Source organism: Rhincodon typus, chromosome 31, assembly GCF_021869965.1.
Source record: "Rhincodon typus isolate 14 chromosome 31, sRhiTyp1.1, whole genome shotgun sequence".
Classification (NCBI taxonomy): domain Eukaryota; kingdom Metazoa; phylum Chordata; class Chondrichthyes; order Orectolobiformes; family Rhincodontidae; genus Rhincodon; species Rhincodon typus.
Window position 1 is genome coordinate 28201563 of NC_063362.1, and position 20104 is coordinate 28221666.

Here is a 20104-nt window from a genome sequence, read left to right on the forward strand (position 1 = left end):
ATGGCTCGGGCAGTAATCTGGAGATTATAACCCTTGAGGACCTGTTCTTTAATTTGGTTCCTACCTTTTGATAATCTCTGAACAGGTCCTCTTTCCTAGTCTTGCCTATGTTGTTTGTTCCAGCATGGACCATGACAACTGGATCCTCCCCCTCCCACTCCAATATCGTTTCAATCTGGTCAGAGATATCCCTTACCCTGGCACCAGGCAGGCAACACACCATGCGGGACTCTCGATCCTGCTTACAAAGGATACTATCTGTCCCCCTAATTATAGAATCCCCTACAACTACCACCTGTCTTTGTGCTCCCCCCTCTTGAATGGCCTCCCATACCACGGTGCAGTGGTCAGTTGGCTCATCCTCCTTGCAGCCCTTTTCCTCATCCACACAGGGAGCAAGTACCTCATACTTGTTGAACAAGATCAAGAGCTGAGGGTTCTCTGTTCCTGACTGCAGGATCCCTCTACCTGCCTTGCTTACAGTCACACCCTGCTGTCCCTGGCCATTGACCAAGTTTAAGTTACTTAATCTACCAGGCGTGACTGCCTCCTGAAACAAAGCGTCCAGGTACTTCTTCCCCTCCCGGATGTGCCACAGTGTTTGAAGTTCCGCTTCCAGCTCATCAACTCTGAGCCGAAGTTCCTCGAGCAACCAACACTTGTTGCAGATGTGGTCACTGCAGTGCGCAATGGGATCAGCCAGCTCCCACATCATACAGCTACAACACATCACCTGTCCAGCCATTCCTACTCAGTTAATTACTTTATTAATTTATATAATTTATTATAATGAGTTAATTAAATTTGTTGACACTTTCCTCCCTCCGACAGCTTCCTGCCTTAAAAAAAAGCAAAAATAGGAATAAAAATTCCCTCTACTCTAGATTGCCAGAAGAATAAAGAAAAAATAATCTTACCATACCGTCCCTCCACACAGTCTTATTTTGGGTAGAGGAGGAGGATGGGTGGGAGACGCTACACGTGCAGTGTTTCAACTTTAGAAGATGCCCAAATATAATAGTTCACTTCCTGACTCGCCCTCTCACCACTCCTGCCACTCGAATCAAGAAGGCTGCTGACTCATGAGGTAAGTTTTTGTAAGGAAAGTTTTATTAGCATGGACAGAGGCTTGGCTAACTAATAGAAAATGGAGAATTAGGGTAAAGGGGCCATTTTCAGGATGGCAACATGTAACTAGTCAAGTGCCACATGGATCAGTGCCATAATTACAAGCAATATATATAAATGATTTGAATGACAGAAGTAAATATACTATGGCTAAGTTTGCAGATGACACAAAATTAGGTGGGAGTGCAAGTACTGAGAATGAAACAAAGAATCTGAGGATCAACATCGGTGGGTTACATGAGTGCATAAAAACTTGCCAGATGGAATGAAATGTGGGAAAATATGAGGTTATCCACTTGACAGAAAGATTAGAAGAACCAATTATTTAAATGGTTTAAGACAGCTGCAGCACAGAAGGATTCGAGGTCCTTGTGCATAACAAGTTAAAGTCCAAGTTCAGTAGGTAATAGGGAGGACAAATAGACTGTTGACCTTTATTTCAAAGGGAATGGAGTACAAAAACAGGGAGGTCTTGCTGGGCAAGGCTCTAGTCAAAACCACACATGGAATACTGTGAATAGTTTTGGCTCCTCTTTCTCAGATATACTAGCATTGGTGGCATAAAGAGAATATTCACTAGGCTGAATCTAGGTATAGAGAGATTTTCTTATGATGAGATGGAGTAGGTTGAGCTTATACTTATTGCAGTTTAGAAGATTAACAGGAGACATTAATGAAACATCTAAGATTTTTGGGGTGCTTGATAGGATAGATGCAGAGAGGTTGCTTCCCCTTTTGGGAGCGTCTAGAACCAGAGGATATAATCTCAGACTACAGCTCTACCATTTAAGACAGAGATGACGAAGAATATTTCCGTCTCAGAAGATAGTCAGTCTGTGGAATTCTTTACTGCTGAGGCTTGACAAGGCGTTTGAGTCATGAGGTTTATTCAAAGCTTGGATGGACAATTTTTTAATCAGTAAGGGAATCGAATATTATGTGGATAAAGCAGGAAAGTGGAATTGAGGATTATCAGATTAACCATTGAATGACAAAGCAGACTCATTGACTCCTACATTTTATGATCTTATTCAGTTTGTATATATGTTTGCTGCCAATTTATTCTGGTCCCTAATGTGCCTTTAGTTGTCTTTTTCCTTTCTTTTCCTATATCTAGCCTGAATCTTCCTTGTATTTTCAAGCTTTTCTCCTTCATCCGACTCTCTAACTCATTTGTTATTCATGCGCCGGCTGCTACCTTAATTGAGATCAGTTAACTCAGCACTGATCAATGACATTCTGGCTTGTGTGGCTTAGTGCCACAGAGCATGCCGCAAACTCAGTAAGCCAGTCATGTTGCGTTAGAAAAATCAGTTTTTAAGTGGAATGTGTGGTTTGTCCTCGAAGCCTGGAATTTCAGTCACAGACTAAAATTACAAAGGTGAAGTTGAGAGATATAGATAAATGTACGCTTCAATACAGTTTAAACATATTTCCCATTGTTTAATAGGCAACAATTCTTTGCTCCTGTGGTTTACAAGATTATGTAGGGCCTTCAATTGTATAATAGCTTTATAATTCATCCTGTGTCATTTTTATTGGACATAGACTGTGGAGTAGTTGTGTTAAAGCAGTCTTTACAAGAAATTGTTAATGAAGCACAAATGGAGTTGCAATAGATTTATCATATGTACCCACTGAACATGTAACTCAAAATCTTTGCAGTCTGAGAGTAACATTAAATTGAGGTCTGGCTTGATATATTTATCAAACTGAGCATCAGACATTGCCATTCCTCCAATTACTAGTTGTATAAGCTCCTTAGAGACTTTTAAAATTTATTGTTCTCCTAACATTTCCAAAAAAATCTTTGTTGCATACTGTGATGGTAGTGAAGATGGGCAATAAATGTATGTGTTAAAGGGATGAGTGTAAATTTAACAGCAGCTCCACTAAAGTCCTAAATTGAACCACCTTGAGAAGTTGGAAGGGTGGCACCTTCCTTTAAAGAGGTTAAGTTAAATCAGTGGAATTGGTATGTCAGGTTGGCCTCGTGTTTTCCAAAAGCTTAGGAGAATTTGTTACTATTTGATTGAAACTGCGAAGACTGAACAGATGTAATTCTTAGAAACAGCTTATCAGAAAGGAAAAAAAATGGATCAGGCACAGAGAGTGCTGGAGAACCTCGACAGGTCTGGCAGCATCTGTGGAGAAAGAAACAAATTTAACATTTCAAGTCCAGTATGACTCTTCTGCTTCTGTCTCTACTGATGTTATTAGACCTGTTGAATTTTTCCGGCATTCTCTGTATTCCTTTCAGATTTCCAATCATGGCAGAATTTATTCCTATTGAGGAAAAGAAAAATGAGTTGCTTTTATGCCTTTTCCCAGGACATCCCATAGCTGCTAGTGATGTACAGGTAAAGTGTAATCACTGTTGTAATGTAGGAAGAAGTGGCCGCCAATTTGCAAGACTATTTTGTAATTTGCAATAGCAAAGTCCCACAAATAACAATTAAATAAATGACCTGATAATTTTTTTGTTTGAGGAACAAATGGTCGAGAATCCATGAAATTTTGGAAAATCATCTGTTATCTATTCAGCTGACCACAATGATGGAAGGGATAGATTTTTCTGAAAGTTTGATCTGCATGACAGAACGATGCAGCAAAAAATCAAATCTATGAATTAACAAATTGGTTCAAATTATTATTCACACTATTAATGGATGTCAGATTCTAAAATGAATTTCACAGAAAGTGATTCGGTGAACTGCTTTTGAGCTCTATGTTGCTGTGCTCTGTAGGGGCACAATAAAGCTTCAGAGGCGATGTGCATTTGTACGTCTCTTATCCAAGACAAGCCAGATGTTCTCAATTCATAAACTAGGGCAACAAAATGATTGGAGAGGTTAATTGCAAATAGATGTTTCATTTCTTTTAGAAAACATGGCTGGAAAGCACAAATTGTATGAATGCTTGTAGTTGTGCAAGAACAAATATTATAATCACTGGAAAATTAGCATTTTTGTAATTATGTTTTGAAAATACTTTTGTTGTATGTGAAGTCCAAATGTTTGAGCTCTGAGATTATTATGCTCCATATTGAAAACTCTTGTGCCTCAAAAGTGTTGAGCCATCACTACCTCTTTAACTTGTTTAGTTTGAACAAAAATTCATAAGTGCATTATTTTTAGTAGACTCTTGTGTGTGTCTACATCAAAGGTATGTGCACTTGTCAAAACAAAACCATCGTTTTCACTTTTCCAATTTTGCAGCCAGGTTGTGCACAAAGAGTACATACACAACATTCTTCTAAAGAAAACTGACAGAATGCTTGCAAAATTTAACTTCTCACTCATAACACTAAATTCTTTCTGGAGACCTGAGCTTTGAATTTCCTGTTTTTAGATTTTAGAGTAAATCTGTCATGAACAATCCTTTGTGAAAAATTATTTTTAAAAATTCTCAAATTGTTCTAACATTTGATTCTGTTCAGTTGTCCTTTTCAAAAAGATCCCCCGATGCCATCTCATTGCCTATGTGAATAAGCATGGAATCTTATTAGCACACAAGCAATCCATTTGGATGTACTCTTATTATCCTTTCAGGTCATTCGCAACAGCTCGTCATGTCACCTGTCCCTAAGGATCTATTATTCATAAAATCATAGAATCCCTACAGTGTGGAAACAGGCCCTTCATCCCAACAAGTCCACACCGACCCTCAGAGCATCCCACCCAGACCCATCTAATCTACACACCCCTGAACACTACGGGCAATTTTAGCATGGGCAATCCACCCAGCCTGCACATCTTTGGGGTGGTAAGAACTGCCGATGCTGGAGTCAGAGATAACACAGTGTGGAGCTGGAGGAACACAGCAGGCCAGGCAGCATCAGAGGAGCAGGAAAGTTGATGTTTCGGGTTGGGACCCTTCTTCAGGGATGCACATCTTTGGACTGTGGGAGCAAACCGGTGCACCTGGAGGAAACCCACGCACACACAGGTGGGGGGAGGGAGGGAGGGAAATGTGCAAACTCCACACAGACAGTCACTCGAGGGTGGAATCGAACCCAGGTCCCTGGCGCTGTGAGGCAGCAGTGCTAACCACTGAGCCACTGTGCCGCCCGATTATTGGCCTCCTTCTATTTCTCTGCATAATGCCTCCAGTTGACATAATTCAAAAACAATGGATTAGTTTCTGCATGTATGTTTATAACATCCAGTTCTACCTCACCAACAATTCCTTCAATCAGTACTAGATGAGTTGAAATTTTCCCCAAATCCTCCTATTTCAGACCCCTAACTATTGACTCCATCTCACTCCTTGCATCTGAGACTAAACAAAAATGTTCACAACTTTGGTGTTATATCTGACCCCCAAGTTGACCTTACAACCACATTCACATTATCATAAGACCACTTATTTCCACTTCTGTGACTTTACCTGACTTCAACCTTATCAGCTCATCTGCTGCTGAAACCTTCCTTCATGTCTTTGGTATCGCTGATGGATTCTCCCATCACTTAAATGTATGAGCATTCTTTTAAGAAAAAGTTAAAAGGCTATGTTACAGTCCAGCTTGCTGTCATTATACATGTGCCATTGGATCAAGGTTTAATTTGCTTTAACAGTTGCAAATACTGCCAATGAAGTCGGTGTTGTAGGTTGAATGGAGGCATTGGTTTTGTGCTGTGCTCACTTGTTCCTGAAGACGCTTGACTCTGCTCTCCTGAAACACTGAAATCACTCAATGCAGAGACTCCTCCATTTAAGTATATATGAGGTTATTTTGCTTTCCATGTATGTGCAAGCTCTGAGATCGGTTTTCAAATTGTCTTTATATCTAAGTTTGGTACAGTCCGTGGTGCAAGTTCCTATGCTCAGCTGGCATTTTGTTTTCTGGAGTACTCCGTGTGAACCACATAACAAACCCAATGAAACAGAACTCTGATGAACATGCTTTCTAACGGTACAGAATCTTCCACTCACTTTCTGTGTTTGCAGTGTCAAAAGCTTTGTTCAGATCAATGAATATCATATATAGGTCCTCATTCTATTAGCTTTTTTTCTTAAATTTGACATGCTGCAAAGATTATATTTCCTCCAACCTGCCTGAAAACTGCAGAGTCAATGAGATGAATGACAGTCGATTGAGATTAACCCTTGCAAGAGTTGCTCTTGCAGTTAAAAGTAATGATATTCCATTTTGAAACTCACATAGATTTGCTGTCTAAATAAAAACCGAAAGAACTGCAGATGCTGTAAATCGGAAACAAAAGCAAAAGTTGTTGGAAAACCCAGGTCTGAGGAAAGGTCATCGGACCCGAAGAGTTAACTCTGATTTTTCCTTCACAGATGCTGCCGGACCTGCTGAGCTTTCCAGCAACATCTGTTTTTGTTCGAGATTTGCTCCCTGTCTGTTTGTAAATGTGAATTAGGATGCAGTCTTGCAACGCAGCATCCTGGTTACAGATAAGGTTGAAGAGATGAGTCCGTTTCCTAACCATGTTAACCCCTTTGTACTTGAATGCTTCATTCTTACTGAATACAAAATACTTTGGAATGCCAGTTCCCAGTGATTTTTCGACAGCAAGCTGCTTTATGGCTTTTATGACTTCCAGTTGAGAAGGATCAAGAGCAAGCTCTTCCAGAGTGTAATGCCATTAAGTAGCTCAGTGGGATCATTGCACACTATGAATTTTTGATTAAGGAGGTTGTCAAAGTATTCTGCCCGAAGAGAGAGATCTTGTATCATAGCTGATTGCCTTCTGCTCAGTGCATTGGATATTGCACTGTTGGTCTTGGGACCACAGACTGAACACAGACCTTCAGGTATAGCTTACAGGGCATTTTTATTAGCAACTGCTTGAAGCTCAATGGCCATGTTTTCCCACCATTAGTTCTTAATTTTTATTAGTTTGGCCTACAGCACATGTTTTGCACAATGGTATCTGCTGTTCCTTGTAGGTGATATTGTGCCAGATATATAAGTTCTATGAGTGTTTTGTGCTTCTCTGGAAACTAGCTATATATTTTCAGTGTTATCAAGTCAAATTTGGAACTTCTGTTTAATAAATTCTAAGGCCTCAGATACTGCAGTGTAGGTGGTATCCTTGATTTTTTTTCCAAAATCATCAATGGCAGTATTGCCCTTCAGGAAATCAACAATTCCTAGCATGTGGCTAATTTCTATTCTCATTCTTGTCTTTTGGCCATGCCTTTAAGAAAAGTTACATCAAGCTTACTTTGTGGCTTGACCCCTTGCTGCAACAACTTAGATTTTGTCTTCAAAGACATAATACTTCTGAGGATCTGTTTGGAAGCCAACATTTTATACCCCTAAGCAAGCTGGTCAAGCAACATCCTGAACTCTCTGACATACAATAACATAGTCTGATATATTCCAAGTTTTTGAATCTAAGGTGCATCCATATTGTTTTCAGTTTAGAGCCACAGTGTCATACAGCTTGGAAACAGACTTCGGTCCAACCAGTCCATGCCAACAATAAATCCAAACTAAACTAGTCCCACTTGACTGCGCTTGACCTTATTCCTCCAAACCTTTCTTATTCATGTACTTCCCTAAATAGCTTTTACATGTTGTAACTGTACCCACATCAACCACTTCCTCTGGAAGTTCATTCCACACACGAACCACTCTCTGTGTTAAAAAAAAAAAAAAAATTGTCCCTCATGTCTTTTTTAAATCTTTCTCCTCTCACCTTAAAAATATGCCCCCTAGTCTTGAAATCCGTCATCCTCGGGAAAAGACACCTTCTCTATAGTCCTCATGATTTAAAAACCTCAATAAGTTTACTCCTCAACCTCCTGCGCTCCAGTGAAAATAGTCCCAGCCTACCCAGCCTTTCCTTATAACTAAAACCCTCCATTCCTGACAAAATCATGGTAAATCTCTTCTTTATAATAGATTTCCAGCTTAATAATATCGTTCCTATAACAGGGTAACCAGAACTGGACACAGTATTTCAGAAGAGACCTCGCCAACATCCTGTACGACCTCAACATAACATAATGTTTGACTGCTTGCTGTTGGTTAGATCAAACTCTTTGCATTTAGAGATGAGTTGGCCATTGGAGTTTGCTTTGCCAATATGGTGGTGTCCCAGTATACCTCCTCTCCATGTATTACAGTCTGCAGCAAGGCAAAAAATTCACCAAGGCTGATGAGTTTGTCCTGATGGAGTAGGTTAGGGTTCGCTAATTATCTTGCTGAGATCATCATACTGTTTTCTTTGACCTCATTTGTATGTGTTATTCTTGAAGTGTAGGCTCTACCAAATGTTGTATATTGCAAGGTTATTGAACCCTGGATGGCTGAGTCGAGCTTGCATGCCGATTCAAATTAAATATCAAAGTCCATGTCTGAGGGTTTAGGCTGGTCCTTGGGATTTCCAGTGTGGTAGAATGTGTAGCCTGTATCAACTGCATCACATTGAAACTTGTCTGCGAGCAGTGTTTCACTTGAGACAGTTACATGGATGTCATATCCATCCAGCATTCTGGTGATGAGGGCTGTTCTGCACTCTGGTCTCGTACTGTTGTCTAGAAGTGTTCTTACATTCCATAGACCAATTTTCATACAGTAACTAGCAGTCTTATTGTTTATATCTTGACCACAGTGAATGTGTAACCATTCAGAATTGGTAACCTGGCAGGTACAGGTAAACAAGGATATGTTTAGGGTTTCTGTTTCTTTTCTTTCCCCAGATTGGGGAAGAGCAATGCTGTACCCATAAATTGGGTCTACTTTTTTGGCACAGAAGGATACAAATTCCGCATCTGCTCTGATCTTTGGAGTGTGTCCATCACTCTGCGGCCACCTGTGTGCAGGCTTGTGACTGAAGACTGTCAGTAGCGTTCTCTACCTGTCCCCATCATCACTTGAACTTTGCCACAAACTATGAGTGACTACTCATAGGGTGGGATCTCAGTGGAGAGTAACTCACCTCCTGACTCCCCAAAGTTTGTCCAACATCTACAAGGCACAAGTCAGTAAATATGATGCAATATTCTCCACTTGCCTGGGTAAATGCAGCCTCAACAACATTCAAGAAGCTCTACACTATGCAGGACAAAACAACCTGGTTGATTAAAATCCTCTCTACCAGAACTCGCTGTACTGTTCTTTGTACCTGAATATATTGACACCCTCCACCACACATGTGACTGCAGTATGTACCATCAACAAGATGCACCGCAGTTACTCAACAAGGCTCTGTCAACAGCACATTCCAAACTGCAGCCTCTATCATCCACAAGGACAGGAGCATGAGGTGCATCAGGACAACACTACGTATATATTTCCCTCCAAACTTTACTCCATTCTGACTTAGAACTATTTCAGCGTTCCTGCACAGTTACTAGTCAAAAGTCCTGGAAATTCCTTCCTTGCACACTGTGGATGTGCATGAACTGCAATAGTCCAAAATCCTCACCATCGCTTTCTTAAGGGAAGTTAGAGATGGAAAATAAATGCTGATCTAGCCAGTGATGGCTACATTCCATGAATGAATAACTAATACATTTTGAATTGGAGTCATAGAAATGCACAGCACAGAAACAGACCCTTCAGTCCAACTTGTCTATGCTGAACAGATAGTCTAGATAAATCTAGTCCTATTTGCCAGCATTTGGCCCATATCCCTCTAAACCCATACATATACCCACCCAGATGCCTTTTAAATGTTGTAATTGTATCAGCCTCCACCACTTCCTCTGGCAACTCATTTACGTACACGCACCACCCACTGCATGAAAAAGTTGCCCCTTAGGTCTATTTTAAATCTTTCCCCTCTCACCTTAAACCTGTTCCCTCGAGTTTTGGATTCCTCCACCACAGGGAAAAGACCTTGTCTATTTACCCTATCCACGCCTGTCATGATTTTATAAACCTCTATAAGGTCACCCTTCAGCCTTCAACACTCCTGGGAAAATAGGACCAGCTTATTCAGCCTCTTCCTTTAGCTCAAACCCTCCAACCCTGGCAACATCTTTGTAAATCTTTTCTGAACCCTTTCAAGTTTCACAACATCCTTCCTAAAGCAGGGAGACCAGAATTACACACGGTATTCTAAGTGGCCTAACCAATGTCCTGTACAGCTGCAACATGACTTCTCAACTCCCGTGCTCAATGCACTGTCCAATAAAGGCAAGCATACCAAATGCCTTCATCACTATCCTATCTACCTGCGACTCCACTTTCAAGGAATTATGAACTGCACTTCAAGGCCTCCGTTCAGCAACACTCCCCAGGATGTTACCATTAAGTGTATAAGCCCTGCCCTGACTGGCCTTTCCAAAATGTAGCACCTCACATTTATCTAAATTAAAATCCTTGGCACATTGGTCCATCTGATCAAGATCCCATTGTACTCTGAGGTAACCTTCTTCACTGTCAACTATACCTCCAATTTTGGTGTAATCTGCGAACTTACTAACCATACCTTCTATGTTCACATCCAACGATTGATTTGTTTTATTACTTATGGCATCCATTTATTCCACATGGTTATTATCTATAGGTTTAGAAGGCGACACTGCTGAAATCTGTGATTACCTCGTGGGAGCTGTCTATTCAGCTCAACTTTATATGTTAACAAACTAAATCAAAACTGTTCAATGTTAATTTCTCAATTATCCACAAATGTTACTGATTTACGTAATATGCATTTCTCCCCAAACTTGTGAATGTATTTTGTTGGCTCTCTTCTTTTATTCAGCTGAATGGTGGGATTTCCATCACTTCCTCCTACCTTGAAATGACAAATTCTATAAATCTGCTGGAAGTCCACTGTACCAGATGTACACCGTTACATTAACTGAATGGTTAAAATCAAAAGCATTGCACTCAAATTTTCCATTTTACTCACGTAAGATTCTTGATTAATAGTGCACGTCCATAAATAGTAACATCTTGATGTGTGTCAATTAAATGGACAGTGAAATGAATGTTAAAAACAAACAAGTTCTATAATTGCATCTTTGTTTCTAAGTATTACTACTTCAAACTGCAATATTTTGATTTTTTTTCTTTAACTAGCTACCTTTTTAAAATACATTTTTCATTGTTCCCTGTTTTAAGAGCACATTTTAATCTATGCTGAATCTCACACCTGTTTTGTGTTTCTCCAGCCTTTCTGACGTTCTTTGGCATTGCCAGTATTGGTTTGAGCTGCCTCGTTGCCCTGTTTCTATACCATGTAGTGTTTGGCATCCAGTACCTGGGCATCTTAAATGGAGTGGCAGCCTTTGTCATTGTGGGTATTGGTGAGTGATCTGTCAATAGTTTCATTTGCTGTGCATCTTTAACTTCAGGAGGTGAATATATTCATTGGAAAAGCTGAGCAGGTCTGTGGAGAGAAATCAGGGTTAACGTTTTGGGTCCAGTGACCCTTCCCCAGAGCTAATGGTAACTAGGAAGAAGTTTTTTATGCAGAAGATAGGGTGGGGGATGGGGTACAAAGTAAACAATAGGTGCAGATAGAGCCCAATGAGACAGAAGGACAGTTGGACAGACAAAGGAGTGGATAATGATCAGCCTAGGAGAATGAATAGCTATTAATGGGGACTATTAGTGGCTAACAATGGGGTTGTGTGTAATAGCAGACCATGTGATAACAAGGCTTGGTGTGTGGCGGTTGGGGTAAGGACATGGAAGAAGGTGAGTCGGCCCTAAAATTGTTGAACTAGTCAGTCCAGAAAGCTGTAGAGTTCCCAAGTGGAAAATGAGACACTGTTCTTCCAACTTGCTGGAGCATTGCAGCAAGCCTGAGACAGAGATGTTGTCCAGCAACAAGGTAATGAGTTGAAACAATCATTCTCCGAGGCTGATCATTATCCACTCTTTTGTCTGTCAAACTGTTCTTCTCTCTCTTTGAGTGCTATCTCCACCTATTGTTTATTCCTTGCCCGCTCCCCCCACCCCGTTTTCTGCATAAGAAACAACTTTTTCCTAGCTACTATCAGTTCTGAGGAAGGGTTACTGTACCTGAAATTTCAACTCTGATTTCTGTACACAGTTGCTGCCAGACCTGCTGAGCTTCTCCAACAATTTCTGTTTTCCAGTATCTGCAGTTCTTTTGGTTTTTATTTTGAATATGTTCATTTATAATTTTCAAATCAGTAAAGGAAAAAAAAGGATTCTAAGTTTATTATACAAATGAACAAGCTCTTAACTTGTATCAGAGATAGTAGGAACTGCAGATGCTGCAGAATCTGAGACAACAAGGGAACTGCCCCTACTGCGAAGCCTCTTCTAAGGATGCCTAGCCTGAAGAAGTTACCTTCCTCCCTCCGGACAAACCTCAGGGGATCTCTCTCCCACTGCAACTCCCTATTTATTTCAGAACCCCCTTCCCCTCCCCCATTTCTGATGAAGGGTCTAGGCCCGAAACGTCAGCCTTCCTGCTCCTATGATGCTGCTTGGCCTGCTGTGTTCATCCAGCTCTGCACCTTGTTGTCTCGGATTCTCCAGCATCTGCAGTTCCTACTATCACTTAATATCAATTTGAGTTTTTGTTTTGGCCTATGTGTCTGAGTCCACTGGAAATTATTGTCCAAACTGACTCATATTTACCCTTTCATAACTAAAGCTGTTCTGTTTCTAGTATAAGTAAAAGAGACAATGTTGACCGTGTAATCTCAAAATATTGTTGAAAAATGACCCACTTTGTTTAAACCTTCTATTTTGATCTCATCATTGAAATGCAAAATAAAGGGAGAACAACATTTATACTGTATGAGAGGAAAGTGCTGAACACTTGGCAAGTCAACTCTGGTTACGGTGTTGCCATGAAGAGTGCACCAACTAATAACGAGTGGCAGTTAACTGCTAAGCATTGTTCAAATTTTAAATAAAATGGCTTCACTGATTGGTCAAGACATTAGCCTAAGAAAGGAATCAGCGAATGGCTGTCATATATTTTGTTAACTGTGCCAATTTAGGATTGCCAGTCAGGTTTTCAGTTGTGTACTTAGGTGTACTCAAGCTAAGTATATTAACACATGGGATCTTTTCTTTGATTAATTGCAGCTAACTGTTCATCTATACATAACTGAGTGCCTCACTGTAATGTGCACCTGAGGAAACTGCTCAAAGTTTCCATTGCTCTGCCTAATAGTGTTAACAATCTAACATCAAGCAGCTGTTCACTGATAACAAATGATCTGTGAGTGCCATTTAAATAAATCATCAACCAAACTGTATCATAATACTGTCCCTACCATTATTAAAAAAAAATTATGATTCATGGGCCCTTACCTCTTCAGAATCTTAAGTACTAGAGAATCAAATAGATTTATCATTTGTTGGGTAATTCATATTTGCACGCATGTGCCTCGTATATGCAGTAGGTATTGTTGTTGTTCTTCTTATGTCTTTCAGCAGATCAGTTATATACCTTTAAGGGACATGCCCATGATGTCATTATCATACCTTGCCATCCAGCTTAATGCTTTGAAGCTATCCATCCACATCTTACTGAGCTCTGTTCACTTGCAAATCCCTATAAATTCTTTTACTCAAAACCTTATCATTATTTGAAATCTTGCTGTTCTTTTGAATGGTGCATCTGTGTGAACTGCCTCTTCCAACCATTTAAAAGGGTTAATCCATTTAAAATAAATCTCTGTTCAACCAACTTGACATAAGAATTTCATCCAAGTGCATCGACATAAAATGAAGACTTTCAATCTTTTGAAATGGTCAAAGGCCAATTTTATTTTAGAAGAGCAAAATACTGCGGATGCTGGAAATCTGAAACAAAAACAGAAAGTGCTGGAGAATCTCAGCAGGTCTGGCAGCATCCATGGAGAGAGAAATAGAGTTAACGTTTTGAGTCAGATATGACTGAAGTTCTGCTGTGAAGAAGAGTCATACTGAACGCAAAAGGTGAATTCTGTTTCTCTTTCCACAGATTCTGCCAGACCTGATGAGGTTTTCTAGCATTTCCTGTGTGTGTTTCAGTTTTTTTTAAATTTGTTCTTTTTTTCAATTAAATGTTGTATTTTCAGGGGTGGATGATGTCTTTGTGTTCATCAATACTTTCCGGCAAGCAAGTCACCTTCACAACCCACAGGAGAGGATGATTCATACCATTAAAACAGCAGGGAAAGCCACATTTTTCACCTCATTCACCACAGCTGCCGCCTATGCAGCAAATATATTTTCCCAGGTCAGTTATTTATAACAAACTTCATGCTGTGTATAATCCACTAATTTCTTCTTTTTTCATGATTCAGATACTCCACTGTTTCTTTCTGTTTACTTTTTTTTGCATGAAAATGTTTGTTTATAATGTCAAATTCAAGGGCTTTTTTTTTATTCTAGAGATTGAGGCATTGACCAAAATCCTTTAATTAGGTGAAACAGGGTGTTTACAATGGCTATTTCAAAATCCCCATATATTATTTTTAACTTACTAAGTTATAGTTATTTTTAATTAACCTGTTCAGACATTTATGATACCCGTGTACAGCAGATGGGACTCATTCCTGGCCAGTAGTACAGACACTAACACTGCACCACTAGACCCCTTTATTTGATTATTGTTCCATGACACAACTGAAACTGACTTATTCTACCTGTCCAAGTTTAAAGAATTTATGGTTGATTTCAGACCATGACTGAACCGTCATATCAGTTCGAAAGCTAAATGTCTCATTTTGATTTCAAATTGGCTTTCTCCATTCTAATATCCTTTTGGAACAGAAACCTGCCTTTCTAATCTAGTCCATACCTCTGTTATCTTTCCCTGTGACAGTTCCAAACGACCCCTGATTGGCTTCTCATAGAACACTCTCCATTAGGTCATCACAAACTCTGCAATCCGTGGTCTAACTCACACTACTGCCTGTTCACCTATTAGCAATGTACTCCACAGCCTACGTTAGTTAAGCAACAAATTTAAATTAATTTTGAAATTGTCATTCATGCTTTCAAATCCCTGCATCACCTTGAACTTTTAATGCTATAAAAATATGAGATATCTGAACTCCTCACTTCTAGCCTTGTGCACAATCCTGATTTTGATTGCTGCACCATTCTCAGCTATGCTGTCAGCTTCTGAGGCCCTAAGGTCCAGAACCCCCTCCATAACTCTTTCCCATCCTCGCCCACGTTTTCCAACTTTTTGACTTTAACTTCCCTAACATCTCCTTAAATAACTCTGACTCATACTTTCTTTGATAATAATTTCTGAATAACATAATACAACTTCTGACCATGTTAATAGGTCTATATAAATGCATGTTGTTGTTATATGAGGCTTAAATCTTACACAAAAGTGACTGACTTAATTATCCTCTGAGGTGGCATAACGAGTCACTTAGTATCAAACCGCGACCTATGCAGGCCACTATCACCTTCTCAAAGCAGTTTGGGATGAGCAATAAATATCAATTTTGCATGTGACAAGAAGGAAGTTAAAAACCTGCTATGTCAACTTTCTTTCAGTTTGTTCAGGTACTATGCAAGTTGTTCAGTTTGTGTTCAGAAACTCAGCACCTGTCCATCAATTAATAAATAGATAGAATAATAATTGTATAAATTGAAATTGAAATTGAAATTGAATGCATAACACATGGAGGGTATTAATTGAATGCCTGCTTAACCACCTGTGCAGTAAGTAGAAGATCTTTAGTTTGAATCTCCGTAGTGCCTCTCTCAATCTTTTATGAAGTGCCAAAGTGGGGTCTTGTGACACAGTGGTAGTATCTATGTTTCTGGGCCAGAAAGTCTAGGTTCAAATCCCATCAAAGGTTGTAATTTCTACAGAGTTGAGGCATAACAGGTCGATAAATCAAAAGTAGAAAGAGACAATCAGTAGTATAGTAGACTCATGAGATATATACTTAGAATTAATTTATCCAAAGTAAAGACTTGGCTCTGGTTTCTTTCTTCACCACTGTCTTGCTGGAATATAATATAGGAATGTATATTTCACCTCTGTCAACCTTTTGTTGATGTTTGGAATATGTTGTTTGAAAGTAACTTTTCTGGAATTATTAATGTGAAGAATGTTAATGTTGCATGATTGTTTTTAATTTAGTTATCAGCATCAGTAATCAAAATAGTTTAATTTAAGGTAAAGCTCCCTCTTTGTTACTCCAGTTTAATGCCTTATTTCATAACTTGGGCAACACTTCATCTTCTCCAATAACATGTAGTTATTTTCCAGATCCAGCCACAAACTTGACCTCATTGAACAATCTGTCAGTTTACCCCTAAATAATCAGTACATTTACACCCTCCAGGAAATGTAATGCATACCCAAAGACAAATTTCATGTACAAACCTTTTTGCCAGCAGGATAGGAAACCAACCCAGTTAGGTTTGAACTGAAGATAGCATGATGAGCTATAACTCAGATTATTCCACTTTCAGTATCGATTCATGCCCATTTGACCTGTGTTACTGTTTTTGATCTTTAATAATAATAATAATGTTTCTGTTCTCTTCCTTCCTAGATCCCAGCTGTCCACGACTTTGGACTGTTCATGTCTTTGATAGTTGCTTGCTGCTGGATGGCTGTTCTGTTCCTTATGCCAGCAGCACTCTGTATTTGGAGTCTGTACATCTCCCCTCTGGAGGCATCCTGCTACTCCAGGTAGAGGCAGTTTTTTTTAAAGTCTCTCTTCTGTATTTATTTGAACTGGAATGTAATGTCGTAGCTGTGCTTTTAGAAGTCAGTAAACTTTGTAATGAGGAAGGTCATGTAGTGCAGTGGTTGACATCCCTGTCTCTGAGTGAGACAGTCTGGATTTGAGTCCCACTCTGGGACTCAATACCTGAGGGATATACTTGTATAATATGGCCAAACAAGTTGAGTATCAACCTGCAGATCCTTCCAAGAAACACCAATGGCAGATGCCAAAAGCAGGAGGGAAACCTGGTCTTTTAGAAATGCATGTGCTACAGCAACTTAGATTCAAAGTGATTTGTAACACACCTTCACAATATGTCGTAATGTTGATATGGTTGTTCTGTAAGTTCTAACTTCCACCTGAATACATTAAGAACAATTATCCTGCTCAGTGAGCATGAGCAACTAAGCCATAAAGGGCCCAAATTCCATTCTCATATTTATGGTGAAGGTGATAGAATCATTAGTATGACAGCAAATGAACAATTACTCTGACAATGCGGCACTATCTGAGTGTCAGCTTAGATATTATACTCAAGGATTGGCCTTGAACACACCTAAATTAAAGATGACAACCTTTATCACTTGAGCAAAGATGATGCACAAGTTAGTCTTATTATAATATAATAAAAAGCTGTGTGCCAATGAAGTACTATACTTAATGCATTTCCTTTAGCACCCAGTCATGGGCAGTAACTGTGGCAGGCCCTATAAGCAATGCTTTACATCCATTAATAGAACATTACTTGCCTTCGGAATAGCAATCCATACTGCATCTCCAGAAATGTTTCCATTTCCACCAATTGATGTTCTTTTCAAGATGACTTCTTGAACTGTTCATGTTCGATTGTTGGATAAAATGAAGGCAGGCTTGTTGTTAATGCCTCCCATGATGGAACATGTGCTGATGAAACCTGACTCTACTTCGCTGTAATAACACAGTGTGGAGCTGGAGGAACACAGCATCAGAGGAGCAGGAAAGCTGACATTTCAGGTCAGGACCCTTCTTCAGCTTTCCTGCTCCTCTGGTGCTGCCTGACCTGCTGTGTTCCTCCAGTTCCACACTGTGTTATCTCAGACTCTAGCATCGGCAGTTCTTACTATCTCTACTTCACTGTAATCTGTCTTGCCACTGTCACTGTTGCCAGACTCGTGATCTGACATTCAGTCCTGTCACCTGCAATTTCACCATCTTTCACCCACCACAATTCTGTTTGACAGCCTTCATTCAATTCTCTGTCCTGGCCAAGATTAAACCATATTTCTTGCAAACCGATTTGATAAAGTTAAGCACCCAACCTGAGATTCTCTCCATTACAAAGATCACTTATTTCCATTTCTGCAATATCACCTATCCTTGTCCCTGCCTCAGTTTATCTTCTGCTGAGTCCTCAAGATTTTGTTGCCCCAACTATTACAGTGGTCTGTCGATCCTCCATGCTCCAGAAATCTCAGGATGCTGAAACTCTACTGTTTGTATTAGTCTCATTCACCCATCAGCTCTGTGCTTGATGAGCTGCATGGCATCTGGTCCACATACTGCTCAAGTTTAAAATTGTTTTCTTGTGTTCATATTGGTCTATGGCCTTGTGTCTATCTTTTCAACTTCTTTTGTCCTGTAAAACATGACTTAAATTCTACCTCTTTGTCCACGATCTAAGTTCCTTGTCCTAATATGTCCTTCAACTTGCTGTCAGTATTTTGTCAGATTTTTGTCTGATTAAATTAGGACATTTTTTATATTAAAGATTTAAGACCCTGTATAGTTTCAAACTGCTAAAGCATCAGGGGAATATATTTTTAAAAATATCCAGAGATAAATTCTTCTAATGGATCTATTGAACTGCATAACAGCTAACCTGAAAGACCAAAAGCTGGTTGATGCAATCACTGTACATAGGATGAATCAAATAGCAGATCCATTTGTAAGATTTTGATGTATACAAGCCCTTTCATTTGTATTATCTATAAAAATTGTATGCATATATGCAAAAAGCAGTAGTAAGGGTGAGGACTTGTATATAAAAATTGAAAAATAATTAGAATGAGAGTAAACTTGCCATGGATATAAAAAGAGATTGTAAGAGCTTTTAAAAGTAGGAGAGTAGCTAAAGTGAATATAAGTTCCTTACAGGCTGAGACGGGGCAAAATATTATGGAAAATGGAGAAGAGGTAGAGACATTGACCAAATTGTTTGCACCTAGCCTCACCGTAGAAGATGCAAATTAAGTACCAGAAAGAGATGGGGGAAAAAGTACTGGAGAAACTTAAAATTAATATCTGACAAATCTACAGGTCTGGAGCCCTAAATCCTAAGATTCGAAAGGAGATGGCCAAACAAAATCCCTAAATTCTAAAATGGTCCTAGCAGATTAGAAGTCAGCTCATGTAAAACCACAATTCAAGAGAGGAAGTAGACAAAAGCAGGGAACTTCAAGCCTGACATCAGTTATCAGGAGAATGTTAGAATCAATTATTAAGAAATTTTAAGAACATAGAACAGTACAGCACAGTACAGGCCCTTCAGCCCACAATGTTGTGCTGACCTATTGTCCTGCTAAGATCAAACTACTCTGCCCTACATTTTACTATCCTCCATACGTCTATCCAAGAATCACTTAAAAGGCTCTAAAGTGACTTCACTACCACTGCCAGCAGTGCATTCCACACGCCCACCACTCTGTGTTTAAAAAACCTACGTCTGACATCTCCCCTATACCTTCCTCCAATCACCTTAACATTATGTCCCCTCATAATAGTCATTTCTGCCCTGGGTAAAAGTCTCTGGCTAGCCACTGTATCTATGCCTCTCATCATCTTGTACATGTCTATCAAGTCACCTCTCATACTTCTTCACTCCAATGAAAAAAAAGCCCTAGCTCCCTCAACCTTTCCTCATAAGACCTGCCCTCCAGTCGAGGCAGCATCCTGGTAAATCTCCTCTACGCCCTCTCTAAAGCTTCCACATCCTTCCTATAATGAGGCAACCAGAACTGAACACAATATTCCAAGTGTGGTCTAACTAGGGTTTTATAGAGCTGCAGCATAACCTCACGGCTCTTAAACTCCATTCCCCTACCAATGAAAGCCAACACACCATATGCCTTCTTTAAAACCCTATCAACTTGGGTAGCAACTTTGAGGGATCTATGAACATTGACCCCAAGAGCCCTCTGTTCCTCCACACTGCCAAGAATCCTGTCATTAACCCTGTATTTGCATTCAAATTCGACCTTCCACAATGAACCACTTCACAGTCTTCTGGGTTGAATTCCATCTGCCACTTCTTTGCCCAGCTCTACATCTTGTCAATGTCCCATTGCAACCTACAACAGCCCTCCACGGCGTCCACAACTCCTCCAACCTT

At 39.7% G+C, this 20104-nt stretch overlaps 1 protein-coding gene across 1 annotated transcript in view; it reads left to right on the top strand.

Annotated features, from left to right (window-relative positions):
* The window catches only part of disp3 (dispatched RND transporter family member 3), a 186959-nt gene that overhangs the window by 63537 nt on the left and 103318 nt on the right, over window positions 1–20104 (top strand). Inside the window, exons 4-6 of the mRNA XM_048615185.1 lie at window positions 11227–11361; window positions 14107–14267; window positions 16561–16700. Coding sequence (XP_048471142.1) covers window positions 11227–11361; window positions 14107–14267; window positions 16561–16700 — 436 coding nt within the window. The remainder of the gene's footprint in view (window positions 1–11226; window positions 11362–14106; window positions 14268–16560; window positions 16701–20104) is intronic.